This window comes from Dioscorea cayenensis, chromosome 18, assembly GCF_009730915.1.
Source record: "Dioscorea cayenensis subsp. rotundata cultivar TDr96_F1 chromosome 18, TDr96_F1_v2_PseudoChromosome.rev07_lg8_w22 25.fasta, whole genome shotgun sequence".
Classification (NCBI taxonomy): Eukaryota; Viridiplantae; Streptophyta; class Magnoliopsida; order Dioscoreales; family Dioscoreaceae; genus Dioscorea; species Dioscorea cayenensis.
This window is the reverse complement of record NC_052488.1, coordinates 20,227,663-20,247,518: the sequence shown is the minus strand read 5'-3', so window position 1 is coordinate 20,247,518 and position 19,856 is coordinate 20,227,663. Positions and strand designations below refer to the sequence as shown.

The 19,856-nt window shown below is 34.6% G+C and overlaps 2 protein-coding genes across 12 annotated transcripts; one reads left to right on the top strand and one right to left on the bottom strand.

Moving 5' to 3' along the window:
- Window positions 1-436: 436 nt before the first annotated feature.
- LOC120282057 (KH domain-containing protein At4g18375-like) lies at window positions 437-6,073 on the bottom strand. Of its 7 annotated transcripts, none has more exons than XR_005542894.1 (8): window positions 5,839-6,070; window positions 4,254-4,858; window positions 3,379-3,789; window positions 3,046-3,303; window positions 2,599-2,868; window positions 2,364-2,431; window positions 866-965; window positions 437-614 (listed from the first exon to the last, which is right to left on the bottom strand). XR_005542894.1 is itself a non-coding variant. In XM_039288781.1 (8 exons), exons 2-7 carry the CDS (start codon window positions 4,833-4,835, stop codon window positions 1,750-1,752), a joined length of 1,638 nt encoding a protein of 545 aa, XP_039144715.1. In that variant the 5' UTR covers window positions 4,836-4,858; window positions 5,839-6,071; the 3' UTR covers window positions 437-965; window positions 1,724-1,749. The 7 variants fall into 7 exon arrangements, 6 of the variants coding, with proteins under 6 accessions (XP_039144715.1, XP_039144718.1, XP_039144716.1 ...); XM_039288781.1 differs by adding an exon at window positions 1,724-1,798 and having other exon boundaries at window positions 437-965; window positions 5,839-6,071; XM_039288782.1 differs by lacking the exons at window positions 437-614; window positions 866-965 and adding exons at window positions 1,260-1,546; window positions 1,724-1,798 and having other exon boundaries at window positions 4,254-4,883; window positions 5,839-6,073.
- An 8,792-nt stretch (window positions 6,074-14,865) lies between these two features.
- Window positions 14,866-19,368, top strand: LOC120281946 (polypyrimidine tract-binding protein homolog 1-like). 5 transcript variants are annotated; one of them, XM_039288638.1, is made up of 12 exons: window positions 15,876-16,007; window positions 16,195-16,252; window positions 16,358-16,399; window positions 16,659-16,756; window positions 16,894-16,956; window positions 17,028-17,101; window positions 17,185-17,280; window positions 17,652-17,709; window positions 17,789-17,893; window positions 17,969-18,050; window positions 18,352-18,464; window positions 18,671-19,368. In XM_039288638.1, the coding sequence occupies exons 4-12, from the start codon at window positions 16,715-16,717 to the stop codon at window positions 19,040-19,042; spliced, it is 1,005 nt and encodes a 334-aa protein (XP_039144572.1). In that variant the 5' UTR covers window positions 15,876-16,007; window positions 16,195-16,252; window positions 16,358-16,399; window positions 16,659-16,714; the 3' UTR covers window positions 19,043-19,368. The 5 variants fall into 5 exon arrangements, with proteins under 5 accessions (XP_039144570.1, XP_039144574.1, XP_039144572.1 ...); XM_039288637.1 differs by having other exon boundaries at window positions 16,195-16,399; XM_039288636.1 differs by lacking the exons at window positions 16,195-16,252; window positions 16,358-16,399; window positions 16,659-16,756 and adding an exon at window positions 14,866-15,209 and having other exon boundaries at window positions 15,798-16,007.
- Window positions 19,369-19,856: the final 488 nt, after the last annotated feature.

Below are 19,856 nucleotides of genomic sequence, written 5' to 3'. Positions count from 1 at the left end.
AATTTAAAAATTTTATGTGCGGTTGATAAATAAATAAAAAGAACTTTTTTAATTTAAAAAAAAAAAAAGAAAAAGTACTGAAAAATCTCACTTCTGTGAGTAGTAAATATAAAAAATCATTTATATTTTTTAGGGGTGAAAACATTTCTCAAGTTAATGGTTTGCATATAATCATGACTTCTATATCAAATATGCATATTACTAAGTTAATCAAATTGCAAACACACATTAATAATTTTTTTTCAGAAATCTTAAGATAAGTTGTGAAAGAAACAAGTTGATAATTGTGATTTTTTCTTAAAATATTTTTTTTTTCCAAGTAAATCATTACAAGAAAAAAAAAACAAACTTTTTCAGGTTTTCATCAACCAAGCGAAACTCACACTAAAATTCTACATATGAAAATGAACTTCTGCTATAAATGACATTACCATGCTTTAAAGCCCGGAAACAATCACTACCAATAAAATTTTCCATCAACTGTTTATGCATTATACCCCAGCAAACAAAATAATAATAATAATAATAATAATAAAAAACATAGCCCAAGCAACTTCCATCTTAAGCAAAAACATAAAAGCTGAAGCATCATTTGTTACAGTCACCAGACACACCTGCCACATCTCAAAATAACAAGTTAAACATTTTCACCATTTATTGCCACAAAATTGGTGAGAAATGGTGAGAAAATGGAAAGCATGACCAGAACAAATCTCAAGAACCTATAATCAATATTGCGGAAAACAACATGCTCAAGGCTGTCGAGATCGATCAAGAAGCAGTATTGATAAACAGAATCAGCGCGAAAATGACACAACATATTTTACTCGTATTGCATCGTATGATGTTAAAGGATAGCATTTACCTGGATCAATATTTCGGCACATAACAGACATTCCTATCAAGAAGAAACATGGACAGGAAACTCACCTGTTCAGGTGAACATAGTGTATACTCCAAAGAACCTGCACAATATTTACATTCAAAAGTAATCACTAGCCTCCTGGTAGATCTGAAGTCATGCTAAGTTGAACAAACATGTCTACTTTCCATCGTGTGCTTGTAAATCTACCACATCTTGACAAAACAAATCATTAGATTACATTCCTTGTGCATCATATGGCATCTAGCGAAAGAAGCGTATATGAGATGCTGAGAAACAAAAGAAAAAAAAAAAAAAAAGGCCAACCATAACACAGCATTAAACTTGGAAAAAGTTGAATCCTCACTACGGCTTTGAGGGTGAAAACCAGTTCCAATTGGAAACAAGTTACTTGGGGATACAGGTATATATATTTAAAAGTTCAAACAGTGTACTTAAATACATATGGTCCCAAATATAAAGGCTCAAAACATTGTCTTGAAAAAACAAATCCTCACTAAAGGCCATGAGAAATTAAGTGGGTGCATTGCATGTTGGCCCTCCTAGGCAAATCTTCCATGATTGGTCATGGTATCACAACTGTCCATCTGGTCTTCCAGTTTTGTCTTCTGGTTTTAGGCTTGAGGATTCACAGAGACTGGCTCCAGGCTTCAAACATCTTAGCTGTTATGATTGGAAGGGCAGGCAACAAGGTAACAGTGACAGGCACATCAGAAAACTAATATCTAATATAGGTTGGCTGGCTTGGTTACAGAAGCATAGTTGTTAAGTTAAATAAGATTAAGTGCCAAAATAGTTTCATGCAGTCCAAAGGATAAAGTAGGTCAGGGAATAGTCTACCTGCTTGTACTAATCAGTTGAGAGCCCTAATAACCATGATGTTTTCCATGAGAAACAGGGTTTGGGCCAGATAACCTGATAACAATAGCTAATGATCAGGATCAGGATGATTAATAATTTCCAAATGAAGAGAATGCCACAGAGTACACAATGTATAGGGAGAGTAAATAGGAATTGACTGAGACAGGCTAAAATGTACATTTTCGTGCCACATGAGTCTTCAGAATTACGCCTTAGCAAATCTGAAGTTTTGCCACTAGAATGAAACTCACCAGGTGCAAGAGCTAATCTATAATATGTATATCAAGAAGTTATTCCTGGCGAACAATAATAAGCAGGCCCTGCATTATAGTTTGAGGTTGTGAAGGGCCAACATTTTATATAACTAGTACCACACTTTCCTTACTAAAAAGTAAGTAAGCGGCACATGCATATGTGGATTAAACAGATATGCAGGTAAGGCAGAAATTTCAGTGCGTTGATTTTCTCCTATAATAATATATAATCATCACTACTAAGGAAGGGTTTAAACAGCAGGCTAAGTCATCAAATATCTCAAATGATATTAACTAGTCCTAAACCATGCAAATGAGCCCAGCAAACACAGAGAAGTCCCATCAACATATTGAAAGAACCTTACCCAGAATTGCCGCCAGATCGACCTGAATACCCACCATATGCTGCATGACTACTACGGCCACCACCCCTCTGGTTGGCAAACCAAATAAAATACAGTTAAAAAACAATTTAAAAAGTTGATCAAGACCATGGGATCAGTTTGCTACAGGAATTTAAGGAAAAAGAAATTGAACAATATTGCAACCAGACACCAAATTGCAAGTAATATAATCAACATCTTTTTAATTAAAGCTCACCTGGGAACCACTGTAGCCACCATATCTATCAGACTGCAAATCAACTGAAGCGCCATAACCTCCTGAATATGGAGAATATCCACCACGCCCATGTGATTTACCATCCCAGCCTCCATACTTTGACACATCAGAAATATCACTTGAAATAGAATGGTATGGAGCAAAGGAAGGAAATGACGATAAAGCAGCATCCTTTTCAAAGAAATGGGCTTTCAACCGCTTTATTATTTGCACAAGAGCGCTCTTGACAAGCTCCAGGTCTCCACTAATCTATGATAATTTGTCACAAACAGAGCAGAGAATGCATTACGTTGTATATTAAAGAAAAATTTAGTTGTGGTAATTCAGTGACAATCACTCAGGAATACCAACAAGCCCACTTAAGCCAGCTTAATGAAGAATGGAACCTTTAAGAGTCAAAGGCACAACAGAGTAATTAATACATACCTGAACCATTTCATCATCTTCAGAAGCTACTTTGGGAAGGTTTTCCTTTGACAGTATGCGAATATTTGCACGTGTAGCCCTTCTCATATCAGAAATGATGGACCCACCTTTACCAATAAGACAGCCAATGCGTGATGTTGGCACCAGTAGGCGGGTAGTGTATGAAGGCTCCCCAGATTCTCTCTCAATTTTCTCACTACACCTGGGTTGCAAGCGTAAGGCAGCTTCCAATGTTGGCGAAATTGGTTCATCAAAGAACTAAATGTAGGTTGAATATGAATATTAGTTCAGAAAATGGCAAAGGAAATCAGTAAGCATAGCATTACGACCCACCTCTTTTGCAGATATTGCGATTACACAGTCATCTTCGCTGGAGGAACTATCTACTTTGATTGTTGCACCAGACTCTTGCCTAATCTGTTTAATTATAACACCACTTTTACCAATAACTGCTCCAATGTTAACAGAAGGGCAGAGTAAACGAAAGCCAAATTCCTTTGCAGAACTTTCATCTCTCAGACCTGGATAAAAGGACCAATCTCCAGCATCACCCTTATACCCTCCAAATGGTGGACCCATACTCATGACAGGGGCTATGGTATTTGGAACCCCATGGGAACCAATTGGAGCATATGAGCTGGGAAAGTTTCCAATAAGAAGATGCTGTGAACGAGAAGGATTGTCATATAGTCGAGAGGAAACTTGAAACAAAGCCTTCTTCACAACAGGAGCTTCCCCATAAATCTAATAGACCATAAGCACTAATCAGATAAGATGCTTGATAGACAATATGAAAAGCAGAATGCCAGTGGAACTTTTGAGCAAAATTTGCCATCAAATCAAACAGAGACCAGATCCACAATGCCATTTATAATAATGCATATGAAGGCAGCGATGCATGGCCTAAAACAAGGCTATAAAAGAGTTTACCCAAACAGGATATGCAAATATACATATAATATAACATGAAAAATGTTTCCAGATCAAAATTAAAAGTAAGAACATGACCAACAGATAGAAAAACAGTAAGCAGAAATCAGTTTTTTAAACCGATATTGATCCTATATCTGTAGACTAAGCAGCAAATGGGTGTCGATGCAATGCTCCAAACTGAGAAAACAACAGCTGTTACAAGAGAATTAACATGGAATATAAGAAATGCACTCCTTGTTACAACGGCCACGAGAAAGAATCACAAATTTCAATACCTGGAGAAGCTCATCATTATTAAGGGCACAAGGAGGAAGATGCTCGCTTTTCAGAATACGGATTTGAGCACCAGTATCACTACGGATGCCCTGAACAATTTGCCCACCTTTGCCAATTATGCATCCAATTTGATCAGATGGCACAAGCAGGCGAACAGTCACTTGAGGTGCATCAGCATCAGCATCTTCATCATTTAGAGAATCAACAGTCAACAGACTCTCATGTACCTTGAACAAAGCATCTTGAGCAGGGCAAATATCATCACCAGTATCATAAAACCTATTAGTTTTCCTGCTTGAACTGTAAATTGTTACTACTCGCTCATCACAACCAGGTACGGTGTCGCCTATCCTGATCTTGGCTTGAGTGTCAGATCTTAGTTGTTTCACAATCTCACCACCCCTCCCAATGATACTTCCTATCTTTTTTACGGAACACAAGTACCGGTACACAGTATCATCTTGCCCTGAAGAAGAGAGATCTCTTTCATCACCATAATTTCTTCTCTTGTTTCCACCACTGTCAGGGTAATCTGCCTCGGAGTGGTAACGTTTGCCATAAGTATTCCTCTGCCCAGACATTATATCAAGTTGACAAGGCAATCCTGCACTTAAACAGGCATCTGCATTCTATAAGCACTAGCTTAATGTCAAGCAGTATGCAACATCATCCGGACCAAAGCGTGTTCATTATTAATTTCATGCAAGTACAAACAAGACTTTATATTCACAAACCATGAATAAGATACACAAAATTTTCATAAGTTATATTAGTACTTGTTTTTCTTTAGAAAACAACAACTGCTGGCTTTACAGTGTTGATGATACAGACTTCAAAGGGCTAATAAATGAATGATTTTCACAACAGCTGCTAACCCAATGATACTGCTCATTGATGCTTACAAGATAATTATCTCATAAACATACAAAAATTAAGGACCTCCAAATCACTGTACCACGCTAAAAACGTTCAATCACAACCGGAGTGACACTTTATTTTTTCAGAAGATAGTCTACTATGAAAGTCTTCAGATTGATACCAACAGGGAAAATAAATAATATAACAAAGAGTTGCTTACATCATTAATAAATTAAATAGAAAATCACATGAGAAAAAGATGAATCACTAAAAATTTCTTTTCTTTTCCCTTCTCTCTCAATAAATTTCCACTCCTTTTCATCTATCTCACCTCAAAAGCACACCTTGAGCCCTCGGAACAATTAAAAGAAATTTACGAAAGACAATGATTCCACTAAAACATTAACAAAATCTCAACCAAAAAAGAAAAAAAAAGAATTTTCTAAAGACATTTCGTAAAGACAATACTAATCTGGGTATCACCAGGCAGAAACCCTAGATCTAGGACTCTCAAAGTAAAGACCAAAACTTTCAAAAACTAAAAAAACCACTTTTTTTCTGGTAATTAACTAAGAAAGATCCGCAGAAACAAAAGCAATGTGATCAGAAAACCTAATCAAATAAAAAAATCGGATAACAACCAATGCAAAACGGAAAACATGGACAAAAACATCGCATCAATGAAAATGAGAGAAGATTCTGAAAGGCCTAAGAGCAAGGTCGTACCTTCGAATTCTGGTCTTCCACTTCCCAACCAGAAGAAACCCTAGTAAAGAGAACAGAGCGACGACAAGGCCTTTGGATTCCGATGCGATGGCCAGCGATTGCTCGCTCGATCCTAAAATAAATAGAAGAAAATTATCATTTTTCTTTTTTTTTTATGTTTTTGCATATTAGCCCCCGTGATATGTCAATTTATGACATCATGTTGTCATTATTTAAGCAGAGTTTTTGGAAGTCATTTTGCTTGATTTCATAACCAGAGTCGGTTTCTCTTATCAAAGTCTAACATGTGTATTCCAACCACAACATAAAAAATAAAAATATACATGTCAAGATGTGATAAGAGAGGATTAAAAAACACCTTATTTTTTGAACCCCGCAAAATGAACACAATTTTTTGTATATATTCTACAAAATGTAAAATTATAAATATAATGATACTTGCAAATATTCTCTCCTTTCATTTTTATATGTTGTGAATAACCGAATCTCACATACCAAAAAAGTTGGTTATTTTATATAATTTAATAAAAAATTAGTTATCTTTTCAAAATTACCCCTAATTTATATCTTCACATTTCTCTCTCATATTAAATTTCAAGAAGAGAATTGAATAGAGTGTTATGGTATCTTTGGAAAAAAAAAATAATAAATGTTTTTTTATGTTCAAAAATGACATATAAAAATAAACATGGGTTTATGACAAATTAAAAGGAATGGAGGGAGTATATATTTACAACAACGCCCATATTTATATGTATCTTTTATCCAAAAGTTTGTTTTTTTCACAAAAATACTATAATTTGGGTGTGATCATATCAGCACTAACAAAACTCCGAAATTAAGCGTGCTTGAGCGAGAGTGGTATTAGGTGTTTCTCGCCAATTTGTCAAAACTAATGTATTGTTGCTTCGCTCAAATTAAAATTTTAATATGATAAGTAATATCTTTTAAAAATTTTATTTTAAAAAATTATGTAAACAACCACCTTTTTATATAGGAAGGATGGTAATTTTTTCTTTTACTAAGTGAGATTTTTTTTTTCTAATAATTGGAACCAACTCTTCCCATTTGACCTTCTTTGTATTCATAGTAGTAAAAATTAGGACAAAAAAATATATGATTAGTTGAATGAAAATACTAGGATGGGTGACCCCTGGAAAGTCCTAGTGTTGCATCCCCTCTCTTTTTTAGGAACCAAGACATAGCCTACTATTTTTTACTTTGATTGTGTTTGAGAGGTTTTGAGAAACTCTCAAGCACAATACAAAATAATAAAAAGGTGTTTGTCGCTAATTTGTCATACTAGTGCATTGTTACTTTGGCTAAAATTAAAATTTAATATGATAAATAATATCTTTTAAAAATTTTATTTTAACAAATTACGTAAACAACCACCTTTATAATTTATATAGGAAGAATGATAATTTTTTCTTTTACTAAGTGAGATTTTTTTTCTAGTAATTGAAACAACTCTTCCCATTTGACCTTTGCATTCATAGTAGTAAAAATTTAGACAAAAAAAAAAATATGATTAGTTTTGATAATTATCGAATGAAAATATCAAGTGATTTTATTATTAATTTAGACAATAATTAATATAAAAAATATTCTACTAAATTAAAAACAAAATACCATCGACCCAATAGTTAGACAATAGTGTGTGTGTGTGTGTGTGTGAGTGTGGTGACTTTTTTTGCATTAAAAAAAAACCAAATTTATCTTATATTCTTACTCATAAAAATTGATTAAAAAAAAAATAGAACCACAATAATAGTATTTGAAAGAGACCCAAATGAAAAATATTGAATTCGATCTACACTTAAGGGGCCTTTTGGTTCGTGGTAATGATATATTACCACCTAATAAGATTACTATAGTAATGAAATCGGAAATGCTATATGTCTAAGGCCATGTTTGAATACCCCAGAATTATGCCATAAATCCGTATATTATGACATAATATAATATTTTCACAATATTATAGCATAATGGATGTTTGGGTACCAAATTTACAATACAAAATTATGCCATAATGTTGGGATTCCAGCTTAAAAAAATATTCCAGCCAGACTGGTGTTATGCTGAAATTTGTGGTTGTCTCTTTTGGGGTTTTCTCATTCTCAACAGGCCCTCAACACAGGTGTTCTTCAACACCATCAAGCTTGCATTCAACCATCCCCCCGCTTCACCGCATCGTGGACCACACCGTCGGTCTACGATTAATCGGCGACAAGGGCCTGGTAGGCGACCTCGAGATCTTACCGGACCATATTGGGAGAGAACGCAGCAGAGCAGCAAGGTTTGGTTTCTAATCGTCGGCCGGCGATTGTGGTTGTGATCTGAGGTAGGGAAAGATTAGTCATTTGTTTTTTTTTTATCATCAAAATTTGGTGCCTTTTCTTGTATTTTTTGGATTATTTATAATGAATTTGAGGTTTTTGGATGAGATCAGGTTGTGCATTTGGGTTTTAGTTGGTTTAGGTTTTTGAATCACCAGATTGTTTTGATTTATCAGGGGTTTAATATTTTGAGTTTTTAATTTAAGAAAGGTGTGAGATTTTGATTTATCAGGTCGCATGATGACTGATCATTTGCTATTATCCTATTCTTTTGAAAATTCAATTTTGGGTTTTCAAAACAAATCACTTTCTTCAAATTCTGCTACAGTCTGGCACTAGTTTTAGTTTTATCCAAGGATATGTTCAATGTTCAGACATGGATTTAAAATAATTACTGACCAACCAAAATTGATACAAAAGAAAAGACTTGTTAACTATCTGATTTAAGCTAGAGCAAAATAATTTACCCAACTGCCAAGCATCACCTCATTTTGGTTTTAACTTTCATGTAATTCCTTTGTAATTCCAACTGCTGATTCTTATGTTTATGATAATCATTCTGGTTTGCAGAAATGGTTTTATATCAGAGTGAGTTTGTCTTGAATAATTGCTTGACAAATGTGATGATATGTTGCATATCAGTAATGTGAAAAATATTGTTGATTCTTATCTTTAATAATAATCATTCTGGTTTGCATAAAATGATTATATATCAAAGTGATTTTGTATTAAATTATTGCTTGACAAATGTGATGAAATGTTTCATATTATCTGATGTTATTCACTGTTTGCTTCCTAAATCATGCTATTTAACACTGTACCATGGTATGGTCTCTTACCTGTCTTGCAATTATTAACTTGAAAATTTACATCGGTTATGGAAATGAAAGCTACACAAGTGTTATTGTAAGGAAACTGCATCTTGCCAACATATGTCTAATAAATTATACATCATTTTGGTATAAGTTGCTTTCTCTTTACTCATATAAAGGTTAGTTACTTATATCTAAAATCAAGAAGTTCAATGTATAGTTTTCATTCACCTCTGCTATGCTGACATTCCAAGCTCATCATAATAACTTGATTGTGTTTTCTTTGGGATGGTTGTTCAAGTCTTTTTTATCTCTTGAACCTTGACTTGTTTCCATATTTTAATCTGAACATATTAAAAAATGCAGACTTTGTTTTGTTGTTGATTGGAAATGTCCTCCTCTTTAACTGAAAGTGATGTAAAGTTTTTGATAGGTGTAGCGTAATTCTAAATATAATTCAATCTCTCTGTTTATAGTTTGATGTTTATATTTTACTGCATTTCAGGTGGAATGTTTTAGCTCCATGTTGAATCTTTTGTTTGTTTTGAGCTTAATCATCATGATGGTTATAAGTAGGGTCTTGATTTCCAACAAAGAACAAAGTATCATTTAATGTTTTTATTAAAAAAAAAATGCAACCTTTGTTGTATTATAGGTTGACAATGTGGTCTTTTTCAACTGAGAGTGATGCGAAATAGATAATACTATAGGTGTTGAATATCTCTTCTTTTCAACATTGATTATTATTATTATTATTATTATTATTATTATTATTATTATTATTATTATTAAAAGCTCTGGTTGATGGAGTTTTGTTTGGATTGAATAGGTTTACAGAGGTTGATGTATCTTTGATATGAGACAGTAAAATTAATTTTTCTTTATTGTAAAGATTAAAAAAAGATTATTTTATGGCCCTTTAATGTTCAAAACTGTTTAATCCCATATGTCATAGAATAAAATATATATGTTTGTAAGTAGAAATTTCTTTATGTTTTCATTTATTTTCAAAATTAAAAGGGGTTGGTATACAAATTTTAACATAACTCATAACTTACGGATGGTCTATATTTTAAAGTATTATTATTATTTTATAAAATTGCAACTTGCTAACCAATATATTTTACAGTGTTAGATCAGTTATGGCAAGTGAAGGTGTGGCAACTGAAGGAAGACATGAAACTAGGGCAAAGTGGACTGAAATTCACAAGGCTCACCTAGTAACGTTATTGGGTGAGTATAATACTCCTGCATATCGTTCACAAAGTGGATGGGCCAAAGAAGCATGGAACAAGATAGTACGCGACATGGTAACTAAGTTTTCCAATCCAAGCATCAACACAAGCCAATTCAAAGCATTAGAGCAAGAGTTGAAAAAATTTACAAGCTTCTAAAATGGTTTACAGAATTAAGTGGCTTTGGCTGGGATTATGAAAGACACATTGTATCGGCTCCTGATGATGTTTGGGCACCACTACTAGAGGTATGTACATAATTAATGAATGTTTTAATTAATTACAACCATCTAATTTGGAAAACATCAAACAGAGGAATAAAGATGCAAGGAAGTGGCATACTAGACCGTTTCTATATTTTATGGCATTGCAGGAGGTTTATGAGGGTAAGCATATATTTTCTAATATTTTACTTTTATAAAGTTTTATTTTACTAACATATTATATATTTAAAATGTAGGGAGATATGCTGCATGCAAACGATCTCGTGATATAGAAGATTATGAAGATATCTCTCAATCACCAGTGCACACCCCAAGTCCAAGTGTTTTTACTCCAAACGATTCAAGGCAACCATCACCTACACAAGAGACTGAGGATGATGATATCATGCAAGTGGAACCTCCTAGTTCTCAACCACGGAATCCTCAAACTCAAAGTTCAAGCAATGAAATTCTTCGGGGAATAAGTGATCAAGATGGTCAGAGAAGAAAAATGGAGCGAAAAGGGAAAAGGCCTCAAGATTCATCATTCAATATTGTTAGTTCCAGCGATGTGGTTTGTGGTTTAGTGAACACTCAAACACTCAAAAAGAAAAAAACGCACACAAACCAAGCAAGAATGAGACACACAAGATTGGTAACCCAGTTCGGCGTCACCTCGCCTATGTCTGGGGGGGCCAAGCCCGGAGATAAACAATCCACTAAAAGAGATAAAAATAGATGAGTACAAACACTTGTCACTCACACTCTCAACAATAAAGATCACTACCCTCTCTAGATTGTCTGGTGCTCACACACTCTCCTCCAAGAGTCACCCAAGAGTCACACTTACAATCTACGAGCAAGGTAGCTTATATAGACGCCTCAACGTCCCAAATATAGCACATACCTCTTTTAGAATCTACGCGGCTACTAATTTAAAAACCTTCCGAAATTAGTTGTTGTAACTCCTGTTGTAACATAAGTTACAACATGGCCATGACTGCTAACTTGACTGAGTTCTGGTTACGTTGCGGATGACCTCAAGACTCATCAACCTCCCGGTCATGCTTAGTCCGAGTCGATGCAGCCAAATCTCCCGATCCCGACTGCCGGTAACTAGCCTACCTCCTCAGTTCCTCATCACGCAGTCCCCTCGCAAGGGACGCACATCCTTGTGCGTCTTCATGAAACTTGCCAAACTTAGTCTTCAATCTTCCATGTTTGGTCTTCAAAGATTCTCCAAATTTGATCTTCAATTCACCCAAGTTTGGTCCTCAAATCTTCCCAATAATAGATCTTCAATCAATCAATTCAATCATCAAGGATTCTTCAAATAAGCTCCACCATATTTAGTCTTCAATCAAATCACCAAAATATGGTCTTGATATGATCTTGTCTTCATGTTTCCAAGAATAATTCCACCAAGATCTTCAAGATAATATCCTCCATGTTATAGACTTACTAAAAATAATTCCACCAAGATCTTCAAGATGTTTTGCCTTGCAAGCCAAGTCTCCTTGCCATGTCACCATACTTGCCATGTTATCAATTATGCCTTGTCACCATGGTTACCACGTCATCCTGCCATGATGTCAAATCATGCCAATTAAATAGTGCGGTTGCACTAACAAATATGGATAAATACATTGCATTTCGAGAGCGCAAGAATAAAGAATATCTCGAAGTTCTCAAGGGCACTCAAGTAGTGGAAAAGCACACAATAGAAGATTGCATGAAGGTGTTCAACCAAATGAGTGACATTTTCACAGAAGAAGAAATGTTCAAAGCTACCCAAATTTTCATTAAAGATAAGAGTTATCGTGAACTCTTTTTATGTCTTCAAGAAGATCATAGAGTGTCATGGCTCAAAATGATGTTCTCCAAACTTGACTAAAAGATGATTATGAACTTATTATCTTGAACTTGAATGTTTTCATAAGCACAATGTTTTTTTCATAAACTTGCTTTGTTTATGAACTTGTAATCTTGTACTTGTTAAATATCTTTTTGTTGTTTATAGTTGCTGTGGGAACCTTTTCATTATGTGTAATTGTTTTTCATGAACATATTAAATATAATTTTTTGTATGATTGTTGTGGGAATGTTTTGATTTATATGTGTATTTTTTTTCATGAACTTGTTAATATCTTTTTTTTTCCTAGTTGTTAAAGTATCCTTTTGTCTTGTAATATACTCTATAATACTACTCAGGATAGGCAATGGCTTCCCAAACTTTCAAATTCTTATCTAACATTAAATCAACATAGGCAATGGTTTTTTTAACAAGACCCAATATTCATTCATCCGAAAGGTCTCGGTAATACAATGGCTAAGAAACAATTTTATGATTACCTATGGTCTAGCTCGGCTATAACTATAATAATCATTTCACATTTGCATTGCTATTTCATCTCTTTTACGAGCACCTGCATTTCGCTCAGAGTTCATGGTGTCAACATCCTCTCCGTATGACTCATCTCCATTAGGAACAATAGTTTCTTCAATTTCATTATCAAAATCCTCAACATCATCTGCACCGTTATGTATGCGGATGAAGTTATGCAACATATAAGCAGCAACTACTATATCAGTTTGAGAGTCGATTGGGTGAAAAGTTGCTACTTTAAGTATCGGAAATCTCATCTTCAAAACGCCGATGATGAGTTCAACATGGTTCCTTAATGATGCATGTCACAAATTAAAACAATTCTTTATAATTGCTCGGTCTAGATTGCGCTCGACCTTGCTCCTGCAAATGGTAACGGACACTTCTATATGGAGCAATAAAATTTGGGGTATTAGCATATCTTGCATCTACAAGATAATATTTACCCCTTGGGACTTCAAAACCTTGTTCAATCGAACATTGGAGAATCCTAGCATCAGAAACAGAACCTTCCCAACCAGGTCGTACATATACAAAACGAAGATCAAAATCACACTCAACCATAACATTCTGCGATAGCGTTTGCTTCCTGTTTCCTTAAGGATCTTGTTTATCCAAAAAAATCGTGATAGGAATATGTGTTCCATCAATAGCACCAACACAATCCTAAAAAATAAACAAACATATAAACATTTACAAATCATATTATATAGCTTTGCCTACCTTGAAATATGGGAAAAATTTTCGGGTATTCTGAATAACCGGTGATGTCATTGTCGATGGAGGTTCTATGTAATCACGAGCAAGTCGATTAACAGCTTTAAGTACTTTACTAAAATATCGATTAACCGTTTCTGCGAATGTTGAAATCGCTCTTGCACATCACGGTTACTAGCATTATGAGAAAGAGTACATAAACATTGCTAGTTGCTCTTCGACTATTGTCCGTTTTAGTTGCAGAGGAGAGATTTTTCTCTTAAACGATCAACCAGTGCTTGAAATATATGAGGCTCCATACGAAATTCTCTTTTGCAACGTTCCTCATGACCTTGAAGAATTTTTTGTACATATGCAGCACCTGTAAGAATGGATGTGTGATGTTCTACATTTGTGGAAGTTGCTGGACATTCTCTCGACCAATATCATTTTCAAATTTTAATTACCAACGGTTATTTTTATTATGTAATAATTATTTATTTTGCAAAACAAATACTCATTTCGTAAGAAAAAAAATATGTAATAATTTTTGTAATATTTTTTTATTTTGTTACCCAAACACCCATTCTGCAGGAATAAAATATGCCATAATTTCTGTAATAATCACTTGCACTTCCTACATAATAAAATTATGCCATATTTTTTTTTATTTTGCATCCAAACAGGGCCTAAAAATTAATCTCATATTACATAGTAATCAACTTGGCAATATTCTAAATTTCCCAAAATATCATTGTATATACAATTATGAGAAGTTTAAATTTAAAGGAAATAAAATTTATAATCAAAATAATTAAATTATAACATCAAAGATTAATTTTTGCACATTTTTTCTCAAAATATCTAAAATTTTGAGTAAATGAAAAATTAAGATAAAATAAAATTTTCCAAAAATAATTAAATTTTTGAAATTGAAGATATTCCCAAAACAATATCATCTAAAATTATTTTTTTTATTGGTTGATAAAGTATGTAGTATTTAAAAATTATTTTTTAAAAAAGTACTATTATAAAAAAAAAAAAATTATAGATTACTACTTATTTAGCAATAACATAGCAATTTATTTTTGTGATAATAGGATTATTAAATTCTTTGATAATATTCTAAAATTAATAATTATAGATTTTCATTAATATTACCACCGTCTACATTTGTACAAATATGATAATCTTTCCGATTACCGTCGCAAACTAACAATAAAAAACCAAATGGCCACTAAAAATTCTTAAAAAACCGATGATGAAACTCTTATCTCGAGGCAAGTAATGTGCACGTGTTGATGATGATATAAATATCCGACGGCCAGGATTGCCGCTTTTCTGTTCGAATCTCCTTCTCTTGTGAGTGAAAAAGCCCCCAAATCCTCTCGACGATCAACCTAACCCTAGAAACACCCAATCGATTCGATTCGTTCTCTTCGAAGAATTTCTTTGATCCCGTGATTGATTGGTTTAGGGTTTGAATCGATCGTGGTCGTCGACCCTCGGTGATGTCGTCGGCGGGGGCGGGACAGCAGCAGTTCAGGTACACGCAGACTCCGTCGAAGGTTCTTCACCTGAGGAACCTTCCATGGGAGTGCGCTGAGGAGGAGCTCGTCGAGCTCTGCAAACCCTTTGGCAAGATCGTCAACACCAAGTGCAACGTTGGAGCCAACCGCAACCAGGCCTTTGTAGAATTTGTTAGTTTCTTTCCTTAAATTCTTTGCGTTTTCACCATCCGTTCTTGAATTAGATTTGATATGAAAATGTGGTCTTAGAATCTCCTTTGATCTTTAAATTATTTGTTTCTTGGATTTCGCCGATGTAATGAAAAAAAAACAGAATTTGGCTGAAAAGGTCAATATTTTTTAGCCTGTCTAGGTTGGTTTCCAGTGTTTTTATATGTTTTGTTGCATCCTTTTAGCATTTTGGTTGATTGACATCATGATGATAGATATAAATTAGTAGTTTCTTTTGGCCCAGGAAATTAGGGTTACTCTAACTATTGTTGCTAATCACTTTGTTTTTTTGGTTTTTGTTTTTGTTTTTGTTTTTTTGTTTTTTTGGCTTGGCTACGACTAATTTATTTACTTGTTCTTAATTTTTGTTACTTCACCATTTTTTGTTCTAGGGATTTCTTTATGTGGTTTTGACATTTTTTGTTCTAGGGATTTCTTTATGTGGTTTTGATTTATGTCTTGGTATTGCTTTGAAGTTAGGTTGTTTCTTAAAGGATCTTATAGTTAGCTGCCTTTATTTATAGAAAGCTGAAATTTTTATTTTCCCAGGCTGATCTAAATCAGGCAATTTCAATGGTGTCATATTATGCTTCCTCATCCGAACCTGCCCAAGTGCGCGGAAAAACTGTTTATATTCAGTATTCCAATAGGCAAGAAATTGTCAACAACAAGAGTTCTGGTGATGTTGTTGGTAATGTCTTGCTTGTTACTATTGAAGGTGTTGAAGCTGGTGATGTCAGCATTGATGTTATCCATTTGGTGAGTCCTCATTCTTCAAGTCAGCCAATTGAGTCTTTATCCTTTATGATTTTCAAGCTTTAGCATTCCTTTGGTTTTTGATATTGTTGATAACAGTAAGGGACAGTGTGTGTCAAAACAATCTATATAGCAGAAGCAGATCTAGCTTGATGATTTGTTTTAATGATGTACTCTGCATGGATCACAGGGCCATTCTAACATGGAGAAATTCTCGTTATCAGCGTCCTGCATTGAGGGATATATGTGTATTTTGCTATCTCTTTCTTTTGATTGTTCCTTGTGAGCCTATGCAACTTAATCTTCACTGATTGTAGTTTCATTTTGTTCCTGACCATCATGCCTAATTTAAGTTGTGGGACACAATCAACCTGTGTATTTGAAGCTGCATCAAGGTTTACTTCTAATCTTTAGGGTTCTTGTAGCTCTTTTAAATGCTCTCTTTGCTACAGTTGTTTTTATGCATTTCCTTGTCAGATATAATCATGCTTCGTGATAACTTGTCAAGATCTTATAGCTCATAAAACGCTAGTGACTTTTTTACATCTTAATGCATTTAGGTGTAAGCACAGTCTTTCATTTAGCTTTTCAATGTCTACCTTGTACGTATCTCCCAGCTATTTACCATCTTTTCATTTGATTTTTTGGAGGCAGTGTGCCCATAGGTCCCATACATCCTACTCTTGTATGTTTGTATTGCACTATTTGTGATGGAACTGGAGTTTGATGAATTGTCATGCTCTTATTTACAGGTGCCTTTCCACCCTTGAATTGATATGAATTGCAGTTGTCTTTGACTCTTTATAACCTATTACTGTGAATACTATGATGAACACTTTCAAATGTTGTCATCTTCATTTATCATCATATTGCCCTTTATATTTCTCAGGTGTTCTCTGCTTTCGGGTTTGTTCACAAAATTGCAACATTTGAAAAGGCTGCTGGTTTTCAGGTTGTTTTCACCCCGTTTGTTTCTTGTTTTAGCTCATAATATGTACTGATCAAGCTGTCGAAATTCTCCAGGCATTGATACAGTTCAGTGATTCAGGAACTGCCTCTGAAGCAAGAAATGCTTTGGATGGAAGAAGTATTCCAAGGTCCTATTCCTTTTTTTCATAAGACTTGGGACTTGTGAGTGTTTCTCTTTTCTAAATTCTTTAATCAAACTTTTGTTTTCTAGGTACCTTCTGCCAGAGCATGTAACTTCTTGTCTGTTGCGTATCTCATTTTCTGCTCATACCGACTTGAATATCAAGTTTCAATCACATCGCAGCAGGTTTGTGCACATGGATCGCAACTATCTTTTAGAGTCATATATTTTTCTGTACTTAACATTGCTTCTTGACCTCCGTAGATATTTGTCTGATGAATAGCATTTAAGGAAACTGTATTTTTAAATACGTTACATGGAAATGATTGACAATGTGATTGCGTGCCATGTGCTCCTTAATAAATTCTATCAAATTTGTGGTTTGTGCGGGCATGATATCAAATTACTTATTTTGCTCTTTGCATTTTCATGTTTTTTTTCCCTTGAATCCATTCGTCTACTTAGACAGTATATTGGTCTAACTTAATTTTGTTATTTTGTGTAACTAAATGCATATATAACTGTGATATGTGAAACACTCTCCTTTTTTTTTGCAGGGATTACACTAACCCTTATCTTCCTGTGAACCCTTCTGCAATTGATGGTACTCTGCAGGTTGGCTTCCTAAAAAATGGTGTCATCATTTATTTTTTTTAATTTATCGTAAATGTTGTTGTCAACCCTTTTTCTTCAGCCCACATTAGGTCCTGATGGAAAGAAAAAAGAGCCCGAGAGTAATGTGCTTCTTGCCTCCATTGAAAACATGCAATATGCTGTGACAGTTGATGTTCTTCACACTGTAGGGCACTGCATTCCTATCTTCTTTCTTGATTCTAAGTAGACACGTGCTTTGACCTTGATGTTTTATTTGCAGGTTTTTTCGGCATTTGGCACTGTCCAGAAAATTGCAATATTTGAGAAGAACGGCGGAATGCAAGCTTTGATTCAGTATCCTGGTAAAGGCATTTAATAATGATTATTTAAATTCATCTGTTTGGTTCATCTATGATGAGGGTGATCTTCCTTTTGCAGAATTTTGATATTCTGTCTTTCTTTTTTTTTTATTTGATTTGTGTGTTAGCACTGTTGCCCCCTTCATTTAATTTCATGAAAATATGATCACCTGTGTGCATTTCCACTGTATGCCTCATTGTTTCAGATTTTCACATTAACAAATATTTCATGTGTATCTGGTTTATTCAGTCATTTGGGACTCTTTAACTTCTTTGCTAATTTCTAAATTTCTTTTCCTTCCAGATGTGGCCACAGCAGCAATTGCTAAAGATTCATTAGAGGGACATTGCATCTATGATGGTGGCTACTGTAAGCTTCATCTGTCATACTCTCGTCATACTGATCTCAATGTTAAGGTACAAATATGAGTTTTCTAGTTATCATAAAAGTAATTAAAACAAAAGCATAATTTGGGGCAGCTTTAGAGGGAACATTTCCAACTCATGATAAAAGATATTTGTCATGTATGCCAATGTAAAATCCCTAACTTGAGACAGTTCATTCCTAAGCTGGATTTCAGATAATTCTGTCTTAACTTGGTATACTAATGTTTTTACTTCAGGCACATAGCGATAAAAGCAGAGACTACACAGTACAAGATGCAGGCATCCTTGCGGTTCCACAAGCCCCCGGAGTTCCAACAGTTGGCACTGGATGGCAGGGTAGTTCTCAAATGTTTGCTGGTCCGCAAGCACCAGCTACTAGTAGCCAAATTCCAGGTTGGGATCCAAGCAGTCATTCATATGTCTCAGCTCCCGTCACATACCCTGGTCAGACATCTGCGCCATCCGTGCCTCCATATCCTGGTGCAGGAGCGATCCCTACGGTAGCAGCCGCATCACCTACGGCTTCTCAGTTGATATCTCAGTACGGTATGCAACCAACTGGCCAACATAGCAGTGGAACAGGTGCCGCCCAGCCTCCGTATTATTAAGAGATAAGTACCGACAGACCTTTTATTTTTCTCATCCCTTGGCGCGGACAGGAGCATTTGATTCTATTATCTCCAGTCTGCATTTCCTGTTGGCGTGTCTGTTATGCTTTCTTGACATTGAATCTGTCAAATACCTGATCTCATTCGGCTGTTATGTTTTCTAGCCCATTAGCAGAGCCCCAGTGGTTTCAAGCTGAAGCAGTTTTTGTCAAGAAAGCCTATGCTTTTCTAATTTTCCAATGTACTAGGCAATTCATTTTCAGGTGTATTCCATCAAACAGTTATCTTGCTTAAGAAAACCAGTAAAAAGTTTAATTTTGTGTCTATATCAACTATCAAGCAAAAGCTGAAACAGAAATCTATGTTGGTTGATGATAATGTGTTTTTTTTCTTTTGCCTTTTTCATTCAAGCAAGCGCCTTTCAACTACGTATGCTTGCTTGGGGCTCAGGTACCAGTCACTCCTTCCTGTATGATATATATATATATATAAATTATAAGTGTCTCCTTTTTAAATTAACCTAATTATCTGTTTCAAGACATTATAGCAAGAACATCATTGTTTTACCCGCCAAGATTCTCTCATTTCTGATTAATATATATATATAGTAAATAAATGGAATACTTTATTCAGTCAGGCAGCAAAAAAAAATAAAAAATAAAAAATAAAAAAAATGATATTCTTCAAAGACAGACAGCATTAAACACTAGTAGTGCAAAAATTTAGACGAGAGATCTCTTCTATCGAGGTTTCTCGCGTTTCTAGGGCTTCTCTCATGCTCAATTGCTCATCCTCATCCCTTAAATTTTCGTTC

Bases quoted from the DNA above. Each gene is read 5' to 3' on its own strand.
- LOC120282057 (XM_039288782.1), bottom strand. From the start codon at position 4,835: ATGTCTGGGCAGAGGAATACTTATGGCAAACGTTACCACTCCGAGGCA. The intron at 3,790-4,253 runs GTATTGAAATTT...ATGGTCTATTAG, and splicing joins ATAATGATGAGCTTCTCCAG to ATTTATGGGGAAGCTCCTGT. The intron at 1,799-2,363 runs GTAAGGTTCTTT...TATTGTTATCAG, and splicing joins CGATCTGGCGGCAATTCTGG to GTTATCTGGCCCAAACCCTG.
- LOC120281946 (XM_039288636.1), top strand. From the start codon at position 15,021: ATGTCGTCGGCGGGGGCGGGACAGCAGCAGTTCAGGTACACGCAGACT. The intron at 16,957-17,027 runs GTTGTTTTCACC...GAAATTCTCCAG, and splicing joins AAAAGGCTGCTGGTTTTCAG to GCATTGATACAGTTCAGTGA. The intron at 17,710-17,788 runs GTTGGCTTCCTA...CTTTTTCTTCAG, and splicing joins CAATTGATGGTACTCTGCAG to CCCACATTAGGTCCTGATGG.